Raw genomic sequence first — 23863 nt, 5'->3', positions numbered from 1 at the left:
CATACTGGCATCAACATTTGGGTCTGATTGTATATATGGACCATCCCCCCTTTATCAACATACCCCTGCATGGGATTTATACCTATGGGAATGAGGCTGTTGATCAGGTCACACACCTTTAATATTCAATTATCTCCCTTGAAATACCCGAAATGGAACTGGCATCTATGAATCCTCTAAACAAAAACAAAAAGATGAACTGCTCTTTTAAATGCCAGTTGAGATCCACCCCAAATTACCATATTGATGGAAACTAAATAATACTCAATTCATGTAACATTTCAAATAAACAATAAAACAGCAACTAGCTGAAAGGTTGAACCTCTTGAGGATATGGAAATAGTGCGGAGAGCCATTTCCTTGACATTTGAAGAGGTCAGATACAAAATCTGATAAACAGCGTTTTCAAACTTTTTGAGTTAAGGCCATCGACAATTCGACATCTGCCCTATAATGCTAGCTTTAAATTGACACTCTGCTTTAAAATTCCATGCTAAATTCTCAAAATTATGCTCAAAAGTATATTTAAATTGAGAAAAATGGATATATTGGTTTTTGCATTTGTACTCTTCATTTGTTGATGCATGGGACATTTACCTTAGCAGATAAGTAATTGTTTTATGAGCCAAAATAACCTCAATTCCAATGGTTTAGTTCATTAACCTATAATCATCACTGATAGCTCAAATTATGACCCCAAGTTATGCAGTATGAGTTTTTGTACCCAAAACAATGAAAGGTCATGCTATGAATGTGTAAATATATATAAGTTAAAGAACTTTGTCCTGACCAGGAGCATGTTTGAGATACAAATTGCAATTCCATTTGAAATACATACACCCCCTGCAGAAGACATGGCCTTAATCTCCAACTTAGGGAGTGTGAATTTCAAATGGTGTTACCTGAATGGGTAACTCAATTTGAAATCTACACCCCCTGTGTAGATGATTAAGATTTATGTCTTCCATAGGGGGGTGTATGGATGTCAACTGGAATAGCCCAACAATAGGATTTACATACCTGCAATAGCACCATATATTTCTTCGTTTTTGGTGTGGAGTTCTGTGTACAGAGAATCTAATAACGCTGTTCTTGTTCTCTCCTGTATGCTGGCGAATTTGTCTGCTTTGTAGCATGCATGTTCCCCATTAAGAAGCTTGGCAAGAATGAAATCTCGTAATTCTGGTCCCTTTTTGAAGATAGATGGTTGAGGCAAGGCTGGCCCAAAGAAAGGTACATCATCTCTAGCTGTGACACACACCTACGGAAGAAGTGAATGAGTGATTATAAGATTATCATCCAAGAACTTGTTGACCGGTGTGGGAAGTTTGAAACATGATTTGTATACAGTGGTGTAGGGTGAGTCATCTGATTGGAGGAGTGGGCACCTGAACTAATTGAAGGGCACTGGGGTAAAGTTGCTATTAGATAATTTGTGACGTGTCATGTCAAAAGGAGACACTTTTGGGCAGGTTATCAATTTTGAAGTTTTTACATATCTTAAATATAGAGATATTTCGCTCCATAACGCCGTTTTCTCCAATGAAATCGGACATTTCTAAGCGAAGATATTTAGTTCGTAAGTTACAGTATATTATAAAATTGGAAATTGAGATATCGGCCTTTAAAAATATTATTGACAATGTTGAGAGTAGGAATTACCTTGAAAATGTCTCAAAAAATACAAGATGAAAACTATCAGACAATATTTTTAACATTAATATTATCACAAAATCGCAACAAACCCAAATTGTGAAAAAAATCACCCCCGCTATTTGGCTATTTCTCCATTTACGATCCTGCCCAAAAGTGTCTCCTTTTGACATGACACGTCACATTTTATCTACTAGGATAAGCAGCCAGGATCATTAAAATGAAAGAAAGCATTGCAAATGATACATTTACAATAATTACTCCTTAATTCTTTTGTTCCTTTATATTGTAACTCAAATTATAACTTCTGACAAACAGTATACAAGTAAATGCCTGAATATGCAATGGAATAGCAAAAAATTGACAGAATGATAAATTTATACCATTGCACAAACATAGGCAAGCAATATTTGTTTTATATAATGATACAAAATTCTTTTTCAGCCACTGAATAGTATACAAATATTAACTGTCTATGAGTGTAATGGGCGAAATATAATCACGAGGTGAAAGATGGATTGTACCATTCCACGAGCCGGAACGGCGAGTGGAATGGAACAATACATCTTTCACCGAGTGATTATATTTCGACCATTACACTGAATTTAAGACAGTTAATATTTGTTTTATATCACTCATACATAAATTCTATTACTAAAATACTATTTAAGGTAGGAAATACATTTATTCATCAACATAACACCATGTTTTGCGGTGATATACTTGACATTTTGGGGTCCACCTCATAACTAAATCGGCGAGTCCAAGAGCTCAGCGAACGGCTTGGCGCAGGCGCACTACGGCAAAGCACATGATGGTAAAGACTATCACACGGAGTGGGTGATGGTAAAAATGGCAAATGGTAATCAACCAATGAACTGTCTAGAATTAATGTATGAGTGATATAATACAAACTAATCAGCAGCTCAAATCAATGCTTTCATGAATAATAATCAATTTGATCAATTAAGGGTATACGAGGTATTGTTGGTCGAAGCAGCCAAAAATAACACTTTGGTGTTTTGCAAAAGTTCATTCTACAAATCATATACTTTGAAAACTTACTTAATTTATTGTTGTTAATGAGTTATGTACGTTTTACAAAAGTGTTGTTGTTTCAGCCCTCTTTACAACATAACTCAAGAACCACAGGGCCTACAAAAGTATATCTGTGATATTTGAATTCCTCTACACGCTCGCTATGAATTGAGCGATGCAATTTTTGCTAAAGCTCACTACCATTTGCAAGATGCTGTGAACTACTTTTTTTCTGCTGCTTCGACCAACAATACATCGTATACCCTTAAGTTCACAAAATGGCTCCTTTAATATTGCCCTTAACAAATAATTAGTCAGAAAAGAAAGAGGCTGTTTTGTCAAATTAAACCCCAATTTAATCTATAAAATAAACCAGTCCCCTTTTATGAATATGACTGCTATAGACAAAATAGGCCATGACTACTATTATTTAAATATGCTCCTCAATCTTGAACCACAAAAAGTTCCTATCAGACAACTCACCTTATATCTAGCATTTTCTGTATTTGGTTCTATAGGTTGCACTATGATGTAAGAATGAAGAAAGTTGGAAGCGATCATGTTGGGAACAAACGGTGTGTTCTCTTCTTGAAAGACAATGGCTACAATATCGTTACCTATGTGCCTCTTTCTTTGAAGCTGTTGAAATTAAAAGAAACAGAAAGTATTTATAATATTACGTAAGACAAATATAAAGTTGATTTGTTAGCTTTGAGATGATTTGAAATTTCAAACATCTGTTTTATTTTTTAACTTGCACAAACACATAAAAATACAGAGAGTTAAAAAAGCATAGCAACTTTGGTATCGGGGCACTGAATAAGAATTCCCAATGTACAACTGATTTGTTGGGAGTGGCCTTTTCTTTTCCTTGCTCTTTTTCATCATTCTGTTTCTAGTTTTCTCTTCATACAGGTTAGCATGCTTATATAAGCTTTTAAGATTGGCTCGAGCGTTTTGCTTGAGCCTGGTCCCATCAGGACCCAAGTGTGTGTCCACCCGGACCAACTGGTCAAACAAACAGCCTTTCTGGATACAATGTGAAGCTGTATTAAAGTTAAAATGTGACTCATCAATAATATCATAATGTTATGACTACTGTATACAGATAAAAATCATATAGGCCTATTGCTGATTGTATCTTTAAGGCTGGTTGAATGATCCCTTTCAGTCTCTCAAGACAGTCTAAGTAAACAGTATTTAATTACAAAATATTGATAGCAAATTGATATGAGGATGCTTCAAGGCCATCTTCATGTGGTCTGTGGTCAGACGTTGTCTGCACTTGGAGATCACTGAACTAACTTGCAGACCCACGATTTATTCATTTTACGGAAATGGAAAATATCATAAAATTGGAAGGGGAAAAAATTGACAACAACCTCTAGGTTCTATTTGGGAAATTTTAAATATACATTTTCAATAAAATGTAGTCCAAACTTATCTAAACACCAATGTTCACTCTGATTCACCACCGCCATATAGGCCTATATTATAAATTGGCAAAATATGCCACTTCAACTTCAAGTGCAAGCATTTCTCGACAATTGGTCTCAGCCATTTTGTCTGGCAAAAGGTCAAAAACAGTCTCTTTCACTCTTCGAAAAAGGATTCAAAGTAGCACCTAAAAAGGTTCTAAAGCTGCACTGTATGTAGAACCTTAAATAGTACTAAAAAGAACTAAAAAATGTTTCTGCAAAGGTTGTAAAGAACCATTTTAGACATGAAATGCCAGAAAGAACCATTTTGGATTCTTACAATTTCCTAGAAATTGAAGGAGTCCTGAACCACTAGAATCTTTTTTTCTAGAAGTGTAGGAAAGAAGTTCTAGCAAATGCCAGGTTACATAAAGGTCAGGACAATGATCTGAAAACATTTTATACAATAAAACACTGTTGTCAAAATCTTATTGTAAAATATGCTTTGCAGCAATTTTTGCAAAATATTCTGTCAACACTTAAAAAAACCTTATGTTCATTTTAAATTGTTTTGCAGCAAGCATACAAAAATATTTTTCAAATAATATCAAAACATTATATGCACTTTATACACCTGCCATTTAAACGTTTTCTGTCAAATGTTTTGTGTTTGCTGGGAAACACAAAATTTGGCATTTAGAAAACTTTGGGGCTGGTTTCTCGAAGCATGGCTAGTGGTCAGGTTTCCTAAGACATCAGACTTACATCCAATTAGTCCTATACTAGTGCTTATGATTTCACATCATACATCACCTAGAAAGATCAATAAAATAGATCCACATTGGTAGGGCTAGCCTACTGGCTTAGAAAGCTTGGCCACTAGCCAAGCTTCAACAAATTGAATACATGAATTCAAAACCCACCCAAGTCCATGGGAAGTGATTTGAGAAAAAACCAGTGTATCATTTTAATTCCTTCAGTTAGATTTACCTGGTTCATATGGTAAGTTTTACATGCAAATGAGTGGGTGAAACTGTATTAGGTATGGCGATTAGCATTTCAGGGACTTTGTGGGGTTTATTTTAAATGATGGACTTGGGTGGTTTTTTTAATCATATAATAAGACAACAATGTGAGATTACCACTAGTAAGATAATACAAAATAAAGCACACAGGTATGTACAATGTTGATAAGCATACTGCCATGTAATATAAACCACACACTTTCCTTGATTAAACCCATTTTTTTTTTTTTTTTCACTCTCCAGCAATGAATTTGTTACAAGTGGACTTTAATACATACTGGATTTCAATCAATGTGTTACAAGACTAAAATCCTGGACTTGGGTGGTTCTTTCATACATGCTATTTTTCACATGCTCTATAAACACAGAGGATGAATTTGAGTTGTTCTTTCATACATATGACAGGCCTATGTATAGCAACAATTTCCCATGCTTAACTCAATTTGGCCAAAGTATGGACTTGGGTGGATTTTGTATTCATATATTCAATTGGACCTTACGTGACTACACTAACCTGCTGTGTATCTCCATCTGTATAGGGAAGTAATGTAGACACATGAAACATGATCTCATGATTGTCATATTTGGTGTATAAGGAATGTTCCCCTGTCTGACCATGCTGCACATCAAGACCTCCACGGAACCTGTATTACAAAGATAATAACATTATACACATCAATATTTGTATGATTTATGTTTGTATAACGTATACACATGAAACATGATCTTGTGATTTTAAGATATAGTGTATCTTGAATTTGATATACAGGGCTGGATAACTGACTGATATGTCATAAAACAAGATTTTGTGGTTTTAATATCTTGCAGAACCATTTGAAAAATTGTCACATTGTAAAGGGTTAAGTTTTTTTAGTAAACCCAAAAGTAAGCAGATTATACATGATACTGCATATTTTGTTTAGTTTCTCCCTTCAGCACAGTGCCTTTGCCCATTATATTTACCTTACAATTTTTTGTTTCCAAATTACAAGCATTAATCAATTGAAAGACATTCTCAAATGAAAAAATAATATGAGGCCAGGGATGAACTTCAATCATTCTTTTGAATTGACACCTGTAAGTTACTCCACAAAAGAATAAATTTACTCTTTGCCAATTAAAGTGTACACTCTTTTGTTCATTCATCAAAATGCAAGTGTGACAATATTGACCATGTTCCTGGTAGACTTGATACCTATGGCTCAGCGGCACAAAGTCACATGTCCACAATGGCTGCTGTGTGAGGTCACTCATACTTCGGGAATGCACTCGTACAGAGCATGCACTGTGCAGTGAGTGAGCTAATTCATATTATAGGCAATGATACACACAGCAGTTTATGGACTTTCTGCTGAGCCATTGATATGACGTCAAAATGGTCCACTTTGCGTGACACTTTCATTTTCTTACATTGCATCTGATTGGTTAATTACATGATATAATCATTTGAGTAACCAATCAAAATAGAGCTTTTACATTTCTTGGCAATTTTAAGCTTATACCCTGTCAGCCCTACTGAATATTCGTACCATTTTTCTGATTGGCGCAATATATGATATGGCCCACTTTGTAACCAATCAAAATAGCAATTTGGTAGTGCATATGGCGTTCAACAAATCGTCATTGGGCAGGAAAAACCTCCTATGTGTTATTGGCCCCTGAACATGTTTAACACAAAAGTGCCAAGAGGGAAAATAGGAGGTTTTGCATTACACATGTTCAGGGGCCGATAACACATAGGAGGAAGTTTTTCCTGCCCAACAACGAAATTAAAACTAATTGTGTTTTCATGTCTCACCCTTTGAAGTCCTGCAGTTCAACCTTTTCAGCTAATAAGTCCAGAAACTCATCCAAAGCTGAGCTAGAATTCATGTTACTAAATAATTCCTCCTCCGTTGTCTGGCCATATCTCTGATAAATGATGCCAAATTTGTAGTTGGGAACTATCGTGTGTTCGTCAAAGTTGACTATCATATCCGAGCCCTGTATTAAAGAGAAAAATTAATATATTTTATATTGTTGGTAAAAGTAAGAGCTGATTTGTTTACAAACTTGAAGTAAGTATAAACACATAAAAGCATAAAAAATAAATTCAGTTTCAGCTGAAATGAACTATCAGTTTTATCTTAAGTAAGCTAACTACCACATCTATAAACCCTGATACTTGACATAAAACAAAAAAAGTCCAAAGGTATTGCTATTTTTTCCCTGCATATGTGAAATATGGTTTGAGTTTAACATCTTTAGGAACAGGAACAATTTGACAGAGATATGTTTTGTTTATCAGAAATGCATAAGAACAATGGTAGAAGATGGTGGTTGCGCAAAGATTTTGCTCCATATTTTGACCTCTATTTTTAAGCGGAATCTGCTGTGGTTTAAGAACCATTTTATGTTTTGATGGTCCGTAAGTACTTGGTGCTTATGAGTGAACTTGAATTACTACAAAAATAGTTGTTAAAACAGATCATTTTAACGTTGTGTATGGACCTAGGCTATTGGTCATTTGAATCGTTTCCCAAAACTATTGAATTCTACTGAATTGGTTTGACTTTGTATGCTTAATACTATGTATGCAGTCTTGCAGAGTTGATATCTAAAAAGTTTGTGATCTGAGGTGTGAACCGTGTGATCAACTCCTGGATAAGGCCTATATGCCACCATGCCTAGATAGCAAGTCATTATGCAAGGACTGTAAAGGCAGGAAACCAGGAGTCGATATCAGACAAGGTGATTTGTGGCTCTGTCAACAGTGCTCAAACAAGCATGATAAGCAAGAACAAATGAAAAAGTTAAGGCAAATAATCGTCTATCTAGTCTTCAAAAAAGTATAGAACACCTTCAAAACTGTTAAATTCAGGGTTTGCAGTTGCCAGCTCATTATTTACTGACACAGACGATGTTGATTTAAATCAGTCTACCACTGTTGAAAATTCTGATGATATATGCAATCTCAACCCATTCAAAGTGCAAAGTTATTTATCCAGATGAACCTGTTTGCCCATGTTCTATTTGTTCAAATCAATTTCATGTTGCACATGCTGGACTGACTAAACAATCTATACACAAATGGATTGCAGAGATCTACACTCTGTCGCAAAAAAAATCTTCAAAAAACGGTTGCCGGCCTGCAACAAGCAATGGGAGAACTGAAATCTGAACATTCACAGCTGAAGAAGTCTCAAGAAGCCATGCAGAATGAAAATGTACAACTCTGTAAAGAAGCTGAAGACCTTAAAGTTGTGCTTGCTAAATATGCTGTACAATGCAACACTTCTGTTGATCTCAATGTTTCTCTGTAAAGTAATAACGATGACAGCGATAATCATCTATATAATCCTGTTGCCTCATTACTCATTGGTGATTCCATATTTAATACAAATGAGTTGTCTGCATCTCTTCTCAATTATGAGATTTTCTGATTTTGTTAGAATTTAGCAGTCTATATAATGTTTGTTTACTTGTTTATTAGCATCTTCACATACCTTAGGGATCAGGACGGGTTGAAATCTCTCTGTAGTTACTGTATCACACACAAACTGTAAAAGAAGTCAAGTACACAAATAATATTTTAGAAGAATAAAGAGTGTTAACAACAACTAGACAGTTTTAATAACAACTAGAAATTGCTTAAGGGATCACATAGTAATGCTTGCACAATATATTTTGTGGGACATGAGAGCAAATGAGACACTAAATTGCATTCTAAATGCGAGGAATGTCCTTCTGATATCAAATAATATTATACATTTTTCCCCAAAAGACTTAAAAATTATACAAGCGTGAACATTATTTGTACAGCACAACACAGTTCATAAAAGTTCTACCATCCATCCTTTCTTTCACCAAATCAAACACATTTTCTACTTTAAAGTGCATTGTGTGATATCAACCTGACAACACTCTTAACTCTCTCCAAGCAGGTGTCGACTGCACACAACAAGTTTCAAATTTTTTTGAAAATTTCAGAATTGTACATTGTTAAGACCATATTTGGAATCAGCATGAAAAATGCATTAAAATGAGTACAAACAAGCCTAGTATTGGTTCAGTGGTTCTTGAGATAGCTCTTGATATTTTGAGAAAATATCTCAAAACTTGGACATTTTATGTTGAAGCCTATGGTTAGCATGCAGAGCCTTAATTTAGACAGCTCACAATCAAAGCATATTGAGCCAGCACATCAAACATGATGTCATGCAACTTCATCCCTCAATGGATTCCAGTGATGCTAAAACCGCGCCTTAGGCGCACAATTGGGCTACTTGGCAATCACTTGCCGCTACTCAAAAAAACTGTGCCACTACTTGCCTAAAATTGGGCTACTTTGTAAAAGTCAGGTCACGGCAGTAGTTTGATGTATTTTCCTTTCAACTTAGCCAATTTATAAAGGTTTTGAGTCTCTGAAGCTTCGAATTTCAATGACAAAGGGTTTTGTGACTATTAATTGATCAGTCCGTAACTTCCCATTAACTACCGGAAGTTTTTAAGTCAAGTGCTTTTCCGCCCAATTGGATGATTTGCATTCTTAATTTGGGTAAATCCGCCCAAATTTCCAGTATTGGGCACATTTTTTGGAAGCTAAAAAATTGGGTTACTTGAGACTCCTTTACCACGGCCTGGCAAGCCAATGTGCCGTTTTTTTATTGCTGAAAGTTTTGGCAACACTAATGTATCCATGTAAGATATATCACAAAACAAAAAGCCTTTATATCTGACATTTTCTTGGAAGCCGTATGCTTTCAAACCGATACAGAAGCGATCCCAATCTATAATGAAAGCTACTTCCATTGAGTAAACTTTGAGCATGCCTCCAAGGTAGCTCTCACTCCTGTATTGTAACCAGTCTGTCATGGACTCAGATGACATGTAATCTTTGTGTGTATCTCTGGGTGCATACAAACCAGTACAATAGTGACTTTGAAGTATAATGTGTGTCGATAATGTATGTGCCACAGAGAGGTGATAATATCGAGATAACTTCACTGACGGATTTGAAACATGAGCTGATGACATAACGTCAAAAAAATGTCTCAAAGCTTTATGTGATTTTAAAAATCCAATGCTCGAGCATCTTGAAATGATTGGCACATTCAAAACTTGCATTCTTATTTACATTATAAAATATTTTCACAAATTTCAAGTGTTATTCATACAATTCTACCAACAGATGCATTTAAAACATATTTTAGCAATATTTTTGGGTATTTTTGGTAAAAAAAATAGATGATAAAAATATTAAATTGCATGGCTAATTTCTCCGAAAAAATGAGCACCACAAAACAAACACCTCAAGGCAACTTTGAGACTTTTTTTTTTTATACAAAAGGATTGGGTTTGCATAGGAGCCCACTTTCGAGATGCTGTATTTTGTTACTCTATGATGTAAACCAGATAGAAAGGTATCTTAATTTGTGATAATCATTTTTGTTGGAAATTTGAAAATATTCAGCATTTAGTTGTATAAGATATGCATGTGAACTTTGAACTTTATTTATTTCCATAGTAACAACATCAAAAGGTTAAGATGCTGTCACTTGATTCTGTAATTCACATTAAACAATTTAATTCCATTAATTAGACTTCTCATAAAATGGCAGCACTCCTCAAATTCAATTGCCGTAAATTGTACATCTAAAATTATATTCAAATCTACACTATGATCAGCTTGTCATAAGTGAGAATTATTCAGGTTTTTTTTATTGTGCGAGTCAATAAAACCCAAAGACTGTGCATTATCAAAAGCACAATATGCAAAGCGCAGTTCGCATGGGTGCTGCGTCGGGGTGTGTGTACGGCATTCTATATCACTCCCACCTATTATTATGAGCTAATGAGAGTATAGTAACGGAGCACCACTTGCTGACATTTTCATCAGATAATTAAGAACGAATTTGCACATATCATGTGTGGCTTGACATTCACTCTCCTGTTCTAAATTAATAGCATGCTTGTGCTCTCACGCATAGCAAAGTGACATACTTTATAGCAGACTTATGGAGCTATAATATTAAGCCATAATGGTTTTGGCCCAGAGTACAAACTCACAACAGAGGAGAGAAACTGAACATTTTCCCTGGATAACCAATGGTCAGAAAGAGCCATGAAACCCTCATGCCCTAAAGAATTATCTCCAGTGCAGATAATAAATTTTGTTGAATGCGATATAAGAAGAAAATGTGATAACAAATGATTAGCACCCATCAATTTCCAACTGTTGTTGAAAAGACTGTTTCATCCAAGTATAATAAATGGGCTATTCCACTTAAAATCCACTATCCCCTGTAGAAGATTTTGGAAATATCTGCCACAGGGGGAGTATGAATTTCAAATGGAATGAACACATTAGTAGCTCCACCATTTGTAACTCCCCCTCCCTCAGTGGAAGATTCAGGTTGAATCTTTCTCAGAGGGTGTATGAAATTCGAATGGAGTTGCCTAATGTGTTCATTCCATTTGAAATTCATACTCCCTCTGTGACAGATATTTCCAAAATCTTCCACAGAGGGAGTGTGGATTTTAAATGGATGAGCCCAATAAAAGCTTTATGTGTGCACCAGACTCTGGTCATTACAGATGAATCCAATGCTTCATTTGAAAGTGGCATTCTCTTCAACAAACAAGTGTGTTTTTTCCCATCGATTACGATCGTGTCATAATTGTATAAAATCATATTATCATATATTATATTGTGTGTCTGCTCAATGTCGTCGTAAATTATTCGGCTTTTGTTACTACGCGCATCAATAAAGTCCCAACTCACGCTCGCGTAAATTCACATAAGCGTGTGCTAGTCACACATTACGCAACGCACACCTAACGTAAGCAATCTGTATCAATACAGTGTTATGAGTCTTATTTTTTCCGCCTTATATAAGCCGAACAAACTTTACAATCATGTCATCATTCGCAAATGATGAAAATTTCCATCATTAGGGAATGCAGTTCGTAGCAAGATCCTGTCGTAATTGCTGATGAAAATTTTGTTGTTGTATCGTGTTTACTCGATGGACTCCGTAATTACCATGTGTACAATCCAGCAGTGATTATGACATGATGACGAGGTGCTGACCGTGTGAACGCTCTCATCATATTTTATTACAGTCCTGTCGTAATCAGGAAATTATGCCATGGTGATGAAAAAATACTAATGTGGACTGTGTCTCAGTTAGAGCACCAATCATTTTGTTGTGGCTTGCAGGACAGCTGCTCTTTCAAATCATTAAACAAAAAATATCAACAGTTATAGAATTTTTGTGTCTTACCTTAGCCACTTTGGATGGCACTAATGAATCGACAAAGCAAGATATAGGTACAATATCATGGATCATACCCGTTCTGGACCTGAAAAGATGAAAACACAATTCCCATTATAATTACAGTTATATCACATAAACACTTGCGCACTTACAACAACAAAATGTTGTTAGTTCTGTACGTTTTCATAAAAATCACATTAAGGTGACAAAAATGCTGCAAATATTTCAAGATCTTTTCCATTTCATGACTTGAGTGTTCAAGACAAATGTTACAAACATGCCATGTATTGGTTAAACATCAAATATCTCAATCTTTCATGAAAAAATTATTATATAAATAAAGTCTTGTATTTTATATTATTTTGCAGTCTTATATAAAATCTTGTATTCTATATTCCTTTTTAACAAATTTACAAAGTGCAAGGCTTACATCCCTGTAAGCAAGATAACCTTGACTAAAAGCTAGCTTCTAAAAAAAATACCAAAAACATGTAGTATCAATTTCATCTCCATATCATCCGTATGTTAACATATATGGCAAATGTATCAAAATGAAATCTATACTAGAACTAACTGATTGAAAACTAAGCAGTATTTTCAGCTTTTTGATTATTTTCAAGAAAAGTTTGTTCAAACAAGGTTGTAAATTAACACTTTCAATACGCAAACTTAGAGTTTCTCTACCGGAAGTCACCTGGGCTATTCCAGTTGAAATCCATACTCCCACTGTGGAAGATTTTGGAAATATCTTCCACAGGGGGAGTATGTTTTTTGAATGTAATTGGTCAGGGTTAATCATTTTGAAACCCATACTCCCCCTGTATAATGATTTTACCTATATCTTCAACAACTGGAGTAAGTATTTCAAATGGAAGTTACCCAATTTGTCTATTCTAATCAAAACTCATACTCCCTCTATGGAAGACGTTAGCTAAATCTTCCACAGGGGTAGTGTGGATTTTAAATGGAATAGTTTTTGTGTCGAGATTCCTTCCACTGCAATATGCATATTGCATAACAAATTTAGGAGATGGATAATATCTGAACTATATCTATAATTGTTATGCAATATGCTTATCACATTAAAGCCATATTGTAACATTTGCTGAGGAGGACGCCCTCAATATATTTTTTTAATTCTTTGTTTTACACGATTGTAATGTAATTAGTAAACTAAAATGCAAAAAAATCAAAACTTTAGGTGCTGTAGTTTCGTCAAAATCCAAGATAAACCGTCTGAACAAGATGGTTTATTATTACGATAGAAATATTGGTAAAACATGTATGCGATGTTCATAACACAGTATGTACACGGCGTGCAGGATGGTCATACACACACATCAAAGGATCATACTGTAGCACGACCGACGGAGTAACACGCATTGGCGCTGGTAGTAAATTCCAATTTTCTCGGCTCAAAATTAAAAGGGGACATAATCTGACAGCAAAAGCTAACATTTTATGGAAAAGAAATACTGATCTATTTTTTATAGAAATGTTACAATATGGCTTTAAAGAATTTCAGCACAAATTGACTTCCCGTCAAAAAATCCTAAATCCCTGTATATCAATTGGTATTTCTTGTCTGCGTAGCCATTTTTAATGGTGTATAATATACTGCTCCAAGAAAGTATCCTTACACTTGGAAAAATAATCACAATTTTAAAACTGAACCATATTGGGGTAATTTTTATTTTATTTTATAGATGCACTTTCTAATCCGGCACATTTTGACACCCCATTGAATCCAATGTGACTTCAAGAAGCAAAGTTACAAGCATTTAATTAGATGAAGGTCCAGTTTTGAAAGTGACACACTGGCCTATTCAAAACTTCACAGACTAGACATTTGGTAAATGGCTAATTTGTGTGTGCCTTTAATTTAAAACAAAAGGAACAAAAGAAAACTGAAACAAAAAAGCTGACAAATAAAATGCAAGTTATGAAAAGTACAGAAAAGCAAAAACTGAAATGAATACTGCTTTAAATAAAGTTTCATTGAAGAAACTGTAATGTCTCTTTGTTGCGCTTTGTTGGAATCTTTTTGCCTTGTATAGGCCAATTTGTCACTTTTAAAACTGGACATTCGTCTATTCAATTGCTTGTAACTTTACTTCTGGAGGTCACATTGGATTCAATGTGGTGTCATAATGTGCAGGGTTAGATAGTGCATCTATTACAAAAACAAATTTACCCCAATATGGTTCAGTTTTGAAATTGTGATTATTTTTCCAAGTGTAAGGATACTTTCTTGGCGCAGTATATCAGGATTAGTAAGCAATGAAGTGATGCAAAGACAGGACTTATGTAGGTAGTGATATCGGTAAACTATACACCTCAACGTTGCTGGACTTCTTATGTTGTCTATATTACAGATCCACATACAATCAGTTTAATGCAAAGACTGGACTTGAATTTTAAGCGCACTAGAGATCGGATTACTCGAGAAAAAATCACAAAAATTCAGATATTGCATCTGAAATTTTAAACCTTATCCGACATATGAATCTCGTCCACAGGAAATGAAAAATTTAAAGCCACAATTGTGACATTTTATATCAAACTTTTGAAACTTACACTTTTCAATTATGTATCAAATATGGAATAAATTAAAGATTTATAGAAATGGAAATGAATATTTCAAGCTAAAATTGCATTGTTAAGGATTTTGTATCACAAATTGTGACCTTACTAGCCATCAGTTTGTGTTAACCCATGGGCATTTCTGGTTGAATTATCAGCCTCTAAGAACTATTTTGATTGGTCACAAAGAGGGCTATATCATGTATCAAGCCAATCAGAGATATGGTAAGAATAGTCAGTAGGAATGACATAGATTAAGCTTAAAATTGTTAAGAGATATAAAAGCTCTATTTTGATTGGTTACTGAGATGATTATATCATGTAATGAACCAATCAGGAGCATTGTAAGAAAGTGCCCATGGGGTTAATCAATGATGTAAATGTGATGCGAGTCTGATCTACCATAATGAGATACATGCACATTTATAGGTAGCAAAAGACAGTGGTGTAGCTAGTGGGCAAGGAAGGACACATGCCCTGGACACCATCTTAGTGGGGGGGGGGGCACCGAATTGACAAATTCAGTGCCCCTTAGATCAATTCTACGCTCCCTCCAAGTTGTGAAAGTCAAACTTTTCACGTGCAATTCAACAAAAATTGTCATTTGAAAGACCATTTTAAGACCGAAATTCATCTAGATTATAACCAAATTAGTGGTATTTATGGAAATTTTTGGGTGCTCTGCATCCAATTGTTTCAAGAAAGGGGACATTTCCCCCGGTCGACACAACCCCTAGCTACGTCTCTGGCAAAAAAAGCAATAAAATACAAGGTATAAAGCTGATCAACAGCACAGTTGGTTAGTGTGCAAGTTGAGTCAATTTTCAAAATTGCTTCCATTGCTGATCATATCACAATTTGCTTTTGCCCTGTTTGTCATTTTTTCATTTATTAGACCTGCCGATAGTGCGGGTATCATATCTATGGCAAGTCAAATTGTAAGCAATTCACCAAGATTAATTTCCTAGCATTTGACCAGTAATTTACTCTCTTAATGTAAAAGAGTGAAGAGCTCACTATCCAAAAGAGTGAGAAGAGTGATAACCACTCATATAAGAGTGAAAACCACTCTTTCAAGGTATGATACAGGGGACATTGTTTTTTTCAAGTAATGTTCCTTATATCATATCTTGTAAGAGTGTTTTTCACCCTTTAGGGGTGATTTTTACTCTTTTCGGAGTGATTTTCCTTTGGAGTGATTTTCATTCTTTTCAATCTTTGGAGAGTGAGTTTATCACTCTTTTACATTAAGAGAGTATGTCACCATCCATAGATCAGACAAGATCAGATCAGACCAGATCAGACCACCTAACTCACCTGAGAATTATTCTAACATGTTCTTCTGAGGGTACATTTTCGTATTTGACTGAAAGCACCAAGGGACCCATGACATCATCCATGGCAAAATAATTAAAATGTTCCTGCAGAAAAAAAACATGATCAAACAAAATACATTATTTTCTTTTTAAAAAAATAGCAGACTTTAACATTTTAATTCAATTTGACTGCACAGTTATCAAGAGTTATAGAAACATAAGTACTTTTACTTATGTTGGAAAAGATTTACTGTATTTTTGACAAGTTTGTGGTATAAGACTATGTTTGAGATATATGTTGCACAGTTCTTACAATAGAAAATGAAATAAAATTATTTGATGAAACTGTCTGTGTCTGCAACACAAAAAAGTTATAATTATAATTTAATAGTTTGTCTCAAATTGTCTCAAAGCTCCCGTGCACAATAATAAATTTGCAAGCTTTTTGCCTGTTGTTCCCACTGGAGTTGAGTAATTTTTATTTTTTGGACTGCTTTTTTTTTTAATTCACCACACAACAATCTCACGTCTGACTAGATTTTCAACTTGGGAACGGCTTTGAGACAAACTCTTTAATTAGGAATGGCCTTATATACTGTTAATATTCTATCATTTTTGCTTTGTTCAATCCAGACAGTTCAGAGTAATATATTCCTCTCCCTATGGTAGGAGACCAACTGAGGTCTGACTCAATCAGGAGTGAGCTAATATGTATTAGAAACACCAAAATTATAGGGCCATTATTAAGCTATGAACAGAGTCAGGCAGTCCATCTCAAGATTTTGAGAAATGTATATGATTGCCATCTGGAACAAACCTGAGTGAATAGGCCTACTGAAGATTTGTTAAAGCCATAATGTACGATTTCGGTCAAATTTCAATTTTGTGTTATTCTTTAATCAAAATGTTGAAATAATATTAGTAATAACTGCTGGGATGGGTTGCTGTCCATTTTAAGCTGAAATAACAAGGTAAAGTAAAAGAAATCCCACTGGTTATTTTGGCCATTTAACATGCAGTTCTATAATGGTAGGACATAAAGTTATAATAAAAAAATTATGACTTTATGTCGAACTTTGCTGTGTTAACCTACAAAAACAACAAATTTGGCTTATTCCATTTTAGGTCCAAGTTGGGACATGTGTAATTATTACAAATATGCAAAAAAATCAGGTTTGAAAAAAAATGAACCAATTTCATATTATAAGATCGTACATTATGGCTTTAATTTATCGTCGTAAACAAGCAGGATGTTAAAAAAAGAATAATAATCTTCGCTTTTGACGTCATTTAACTCATACAATAAACACATTGATTCCAATTTTCTTTGCATTGTTCCCAAAATAGTGCTACAATAATTCTTGAGTACATGAATGTAACTTCATTTCAACAATTCATCGATTGTTACGATAAAAATAACAGCAAAACAAACATTTGATTTATGTATAAATTACACACTAAAAACTACGGGGTTATATTTTCCGTGGTCATTTTGAATTGACCACGTTTGGGGTTGTTTTGACCCTTCAAGGGGGTTGTACTGTTTTAATTTGACCACATTCACGAGGTCATTTTAGCCACGACGAACGTGGTCAAAAACTTAGTGGTCATTTTGCCGATACCGTCGCGCATTGATATCAGTTTCAATCTTCCGCTTGAAAATCTCAATTCATAAATGAGTTTAAACATGAGCTGCAATTAATGTTTGTTGATTAATAAATAAAACTAATTTTTGACCGAAGTTACCCAATTTGTCAACTTTATAATGACTTGCATTTGAACTATTTGCACACGGTGTGCATCGGCTCCCACGTGGTCACATCAGCGCCATATTTGTTCTGATTGTGCAGCTCAGCGGATTGTCGTGTGTGCTTGTCTGCATGATGGAATATGAAAAGTTAGTTGAAAAGTGAGACTGCAAGGATGCATAGACCCTTGTCTATGCACGCAAATTCATTCCAATTTCATGCTGTCCGGCGTGGCCGGTGTCTTCGCTGCAGTTGTTCTAAGCTTATATCATGTAAGCTTATAATACGTGAACTGTCATAGGCGATGACTGACTGCGTGTGAGTGTGATACACAGATGCATTTTGCAGTTTGCTGTTTATGTAATGCTTTCTCTGTGCAGAAACACACTCCTGGTGGGACCAGCATGACCATAGGCCTACTAAAAAAATCCAAACAACCCCTAAATGTGGTTATTGAGTAACCCTATAAAACAACCCTTTCAAATGGGTCCTTTCATTTGACCCCGAAATGAGGTCATTAAGTAACCCAATAAGGCAACCCTTTTGAAGGGGTCATTTCATTTGACCCCGAAATGTGGTAATATTTTGACCCCAATGTGGTTACTATTTGACCCAAATACGTAGTCATTGCAATGACCCCGACCAATGGGGTCAAAATGACCCCGTTAGTGGTATGGTGTTTAGTTGATAACTATGCTGGGGTCAAAAATGACCCCGTTTGGGTCATTTTTTGACCCCGTAGTTTTAAGTGTGTAGGTCAATCCCTTCCAGTTTTAGTAACTTGCTTTTAACACTAATGGAATAAAACAGTTTCTTTTTCTCTCAATTTAATATCATATTCTCATTTTTAGCCATTTTCATGACCTAAATCTTAATACTTCAGTGATTTTTTTCACTCATTAATAAATAAATGTCTGTCACTGATTTTACACTGAAACAAACAATGGGCTATTCCAGTTGAAATCCAAACGCCCTATGGAAGACATGACTTAAATCTTCCACACAGGGGGTGTAGATTTCAAATGGAGTCATCATCCATTCAGGTAACCCCATTTGAAATTCACACTCCCTGTGTGGAAGATTAAGGTCATGTCTTCCACAGGGGGTGTATGGATTTCAACTGGAATAGCCCAATAAACCACCCTTCACTGTTTCGGTTTTCACTCTAAAACAATAAAAACATTTTCATATCTTAATTGTCTGGCCCTACTTTCTACACATTTTAAATTTTTTGTAATAGTTAAGATGTGAACCCCTTTTTGTCAGCAAATGATTTAAACAAGAGGTGCACTCCACATAATTATGATTTCACCCCAATCCAGATTAATTTGATCCATTCTAGATTATACATGATCTGGTAAGATCAAATTTGAGTAGGATTTCAGATAAAAAAACAAAACTTCCAGAATCAGATAAACTCATATTTGATCCCCGGGGGACTCACTCACATGTTAAGGTGGTACAGGTATGTGCGGTGGTCAAGGGTCCCTTTTTCAGGCCCTCCGACAGTTCCTTAAGACCCACATTTGCATCATGTTCCAATTCATTGAGTCTAAATCTCTGAAAATTGTAGCTCTTTAGCTCAAATTTGGAAAACGTTTAAATTTGTTAGCTCCACAGCCTATACTTTGGCTAATTTTAGTTCATAGACCTCCACAAAAATGTTGAAATGTTCATCAAGCCACTATTTTGCCCCATAATCAGTTCTTAGTTCCCTCTACCAAAATTTAAGTTGAGTGCCCCCCCACCCCTAATTTGATCCAGATCCAGATCAGAATGATCCAGGCTATTTGGAGTAACATGAATATGAGCCGGTGAACAAAACATTGTACAAGAAGTATGGCTTACGGCTAAATGCCAAATTAATAAAACTTTGTAATTCTTCCATTTCTTCCAAAAAAGATTAACTATTATTCCCATTTGATCAACTAAAATCTTAGCAACTCACAATCAGAGGAACATTATTGTTCTTTATCATTGAACTATTTTCATAAATCATTTATCTAACCTAATTTTTTTGTTTTTTAACAAGATACAGACTTCATAAAATGCTTATTTATTATAATCTAATTTTATCAACCCTGCTTGATAAAACTAGTTCACACGTCTGGATGTCTTAAAAGTGCTCAACATTAAAAATATACTTATGTAATATGAGAAATTATGCATCGAGTATAAAACTGTACATTAAATAGCAGGAATATGTGTCTTTTGAAGTTGCAGCACTTTGCTTAAAATTGAGCTAGTTAAAGTGCTCTAGTAATAATCTAGTAATCACTTGGTAAATTCCCTTTGCTTGTATGATTTTTAAAGTTTCTTAGTTCTGTGTTGGGTCTGGTTTAAGATGAGTTGGAGATGGCAGTTTTACCCATTTAACTTAACAGCTGCAGTATCAAAAATTAATATAAATAGGAACTGAGTCAAGGAAGCCAATAATCACATTTATATTTCCATAGGTCTTGCAGTTCTTGAGTTAAGGCAAATAATGTGTCAAAACAGAAATTTTGGGCATTTTCCCTTCATGCAAATTCATGCACATGTAGTGGAAATGACACCCCTTATATCGAGCCTTGGGATCTATGTTATAGAACCAAAACCATTTCTCTTGTGTGCCAGCTTTATTTGTCTCACTGAGTGCAAACTCCACTAAGGTCATGCACTCCTCCAATCTGCCATAACAACATATTTCATCATCAATTTTATTGACCAACTGCGAAGTAGCAAAACTGCAACCCTACTCAATACTCAGTTGGGTGTTTTTGTTTGTTTGATTGGTGTATATTTTTCCCAAGCCACCACTACTCACCTTTCCATAGTAATGTCTTCTATACATTTGATTTGTGTCGTCAAATTCCAATCTGCTTTCACCCGTATATTCCGGTACTTTTCCTACGACATAATTATCGTTGTCAGGCGGTTCTATATCTAACCCGTCTATCCAGTACCCGCCGTCGTGAGGCTGGACGATATTTGGATGCGGACCATTTTTCTTTAATATCTGGGAATAAACAATACAATTATTATGATTAAATCACGTAAAATGAATTTTGTGGATGCAAAAAAATAATCTTGCCAATATCACAAACCACAGCTTGCTGACATTTAAGCTGAGGGCAGTATGTGCTTTGACTCACGATCATAAGGTTATGGGTTTGAATCCCTGCAATGCTATCATGCTGCTCAAAAACATTCCAAAATATATAATGATCATAATAAATATATGCTATTGTGGAGCACAATTTAATATAGCTACAACACAACAAGGAGAACCAGAAAAGACCAGACTGGAATATGATCATAATCATCATAATGTAAGCTTTTAGTTTATCACCACAGTTTGAAACTCATTTCACTCCAGCAAACCCTTTTCATTCTATTTCTATAGGAACAATAATCCATCACTCCCACTTCATTTTCTCAAATATTCATCCCAAGCTGCCAATTTTCTCTAAAATCATGTTTTCCGGAGCATCCAGGCCAGTCCGTAATTGGTAAAAGTGGCCTCTTAGGAGTATAAAAATAAGTTGAACCATTAATTGGCCCATGTGACAATGTTGAAGACAAATGATCAAATTACAGCTTTTGACAGATTGCCAATTTTGTCACACAGAAATGTGTAAAAGCTTTATGTCGAGTACCGGGTCGAGTAATCTGTGAAAATTAGGCTATTCCATTTAAAATCCACACTACCCCTGTGGAAGATTTTGGAAATATCTTCCACAGGCCCAGGGGGAGTATGAATTGCAAATGGAATGAACATATTAAGGGGGTACTACACCCCTGGCCAATTTTGTGCCTATTTTTGCATTTTTCTCAAAAATTATAGTGCATTGGTTACAAGAAGATATGTATATTATAGGGGCAAAGACTACAACTACTGCACTGAAATTTCAGCAACTCAAGGCAAGTAGTTATTGATTTATTGATCAAATATTGGTTTTCCCTCATTTTTGACTGTAACTCCACAACTGTTGTCTGTGCTGAAATAAAATTTCCAGTGCAGTACTTGTAGTCCTTGCCCCTATAAGGCCAATTACAATTGATTCTTAGTTTCCTGTTTCCCGCCCGCGTCCAAAGTAGAGAATTGCAAAATATTTAATTATTTTATTTATATTTTGAATTTTCTCTTTAAAAATAACTTTTAATGACTACCATTTGCTACTTTCTGACTTTGATCATATCATCTATAATGATGAATAAACATAGAACCTAATTGTACCATTACTTATGTATAAAATCAAACATAGTAATAAAATAATTAAATGCATGCTCCTTGTCAAAATGGCTTGATGTAGGTTGTGACCACTTATTTTAAAATAAAGAAAATAAAAGATAATTAATAATTAATAATTAATAATTAAAAGTCGCCTCATCCCTGGTTTTCAACCATGAAACAGGAAACTAAGAATTAATTGTGAAGGGCCTAATATACATATCTTACTTGTCACCAATCCGCTATAATTTTTGAGAAAAATGCAAAAATAGGCACAAAATTGGGCAGGGGTGTAGTACCCCCTTAAGCAGCTCCACTTGAATTTTATATACCCTCTGAGAAAGATTCAAACCTGAATCTTCCACTGAGGGAGGGTGAGTTTCAAATGGAGCTTCTAATGTGTTCATTCCATTTGAAATTCATACTCCCCCTGTGGAAGATATTTCCAAAATCTTACACAGGGGTAGTGTGGATTTTTGTCATCAATTCGATCATGGGTTATGATGACTAGCGGCAGTGATGGAATTTTCCACATCAACTTGGACTTTTTATCCAATCGCTACTCTGTAACAATAACAGATCTTTGAAAGTTTATTATTCAGGGCATAATTAGCCAAATTGTGGGCATGTTTGTACTTATTTGGTTGCACATTTCATCATCTTTTCAAGTATGATCATTGGTCATCAAAGAGAGTAAAAACCTATGATTTCTGACAACAACTAAAGTAAAATTTCAAAATATCCTAACTATATACCTCTTTTATTCTGGTGGTATTTGTGTTCTTGGCCTGTGTCCTGGCCTTGGTGGCTGGTGAATTGGTCACATTCTGGAAAGAGGGACAGAAAAAAAAATTAAATGAGTTAAATTTGAGATCTCACATCTGCACTCTCTTCTTCCCTAAATGTTATTCTCTCTTTCTCTCTCTCCTTTCACTTTTCTTCATATCTCCTTTCTCTCTCCATCTGTATTTTATCTTTAGTTTCAGTAACTCTTCTTCGCTCCTCTCTCTCATCTTCCATGCACCTCTGTTTTCCTCTCATCGCTCACCTCACATCTTCCTCCCCCTTACTCTCCCTGCTTTCATTTGCCTTCTCCATCGCTCTGTCTGTTTCCCTCTCTATTCTACATCTCCCATCACATCTTTATCCCCCACTCTTTCTCCCCTCCCCCCTCTCTCCCCCTCCCACAAACCTTAATTGTTGGGACAGTCCCCACTACTTACAACTCTTTTTAAAAAAGTGAAAGAAGATGCTATAGGCCTACCCATATATGGATGCATCTCTGCATCTCTCTTTGGTATGTTGCTTAAAAAAACAAGGATCTCAGATTTTTATGTGGAGAACCATTATCTACACATGGCCCTATCTAATAGTCCTCTAACCCATTTAACAGGTTGTGTTTCAGCACACTTAAATAAGATCATAAATGTGTGGACTTCACAATCACATATACAGTGAAATGCACTCATATGTCCCAACAATTACTGTTTTGTGGGGGCTCCCTCTCTGTATTTGTTTTCTTTCTCTCTGTTTTCTCTCTCCATTTTCTCTCTTCCACTTGTCTTCATCTCTATCGCTTCTTGTTTCTACACACACACTCTCTCTCTCCC

The 23863-nt window shown here is 35.2% G+C and overlaps 1 protein-coding gene across 7 annotated transcripts in view; it reads right to left on the bottom strand.

Annotated features, from left to right (window-relative positions):
• LOC140157184 (rap1 GTPase-activating protein 1-like) overlaps positions 1 to 23863 on the bottom strand; it is a 516716-nt gene that overhangs the window by 8991 nt on the left and 483862 nt on the right. For all 7 annotated transcript variants that reach the window (XR_011859645.1, XM_072180297.1, XM_072180300.1 and 4 more), the window contains exons 5-13: positions 23009 to 23080; positions 20847 to 21038; positions 16294 to 16397; positions 12400 to 12478; positions 8620 to 8673; positions 6933 to 7117; positions 5649 to 5778; positions 3175 to 3330; positions 1021 to 1261 (exon numbers count right to left, since the gene is read on the bottom strand). Coding sequence is in view for 6 of the 7 variants with exons in the window: in XM_072180297.1 (XP_072036398.1) it covers positions 1021 to 1261; positions 3175 to 3330; positions 5649 to 5778; positions 6933 to 7117; positions 8620 to 8673; positions 12400 to 12478; positions 16294 to 16397; positions 20847 to 21038; positions 23009 to 23080 (1213 nt within the window). In the remaining variant the exon portion in view is untranslated. The remainder of the gene's footprint in view (positions 1 to 1020; positions 1262 to 3174; positions 3331 to 5648; positions 5779 to 6932; positions 7118 to 8619; positions 8674 to 12399; positions 12479 to 16293; positions 16398 to 20846; positions 21039 to 23008; positions 23081 to 23863) is intronic.

Source organism: Amphiura filiformis, chromosome 7 (assembly GCF_039555335.1).
Source record: "Amphiura filiformis chromosome 7, Afil_fr2py, whole genome shotgun sequence".
In the NCBI taxonomy this organism is placed as follows: domain Eukaryota; kingdom Metazoa; phylum Echinodermata; class Ophiuroidea; order Amphilepidida; family Amphiuridae; genus Amphiura; species Amphiura filiformis.
The sequence above is the reverse complement of the archived record's forward strand: the minus strand, read 5'-3'. Positions and strand labels throughout refer to the sequence as shown.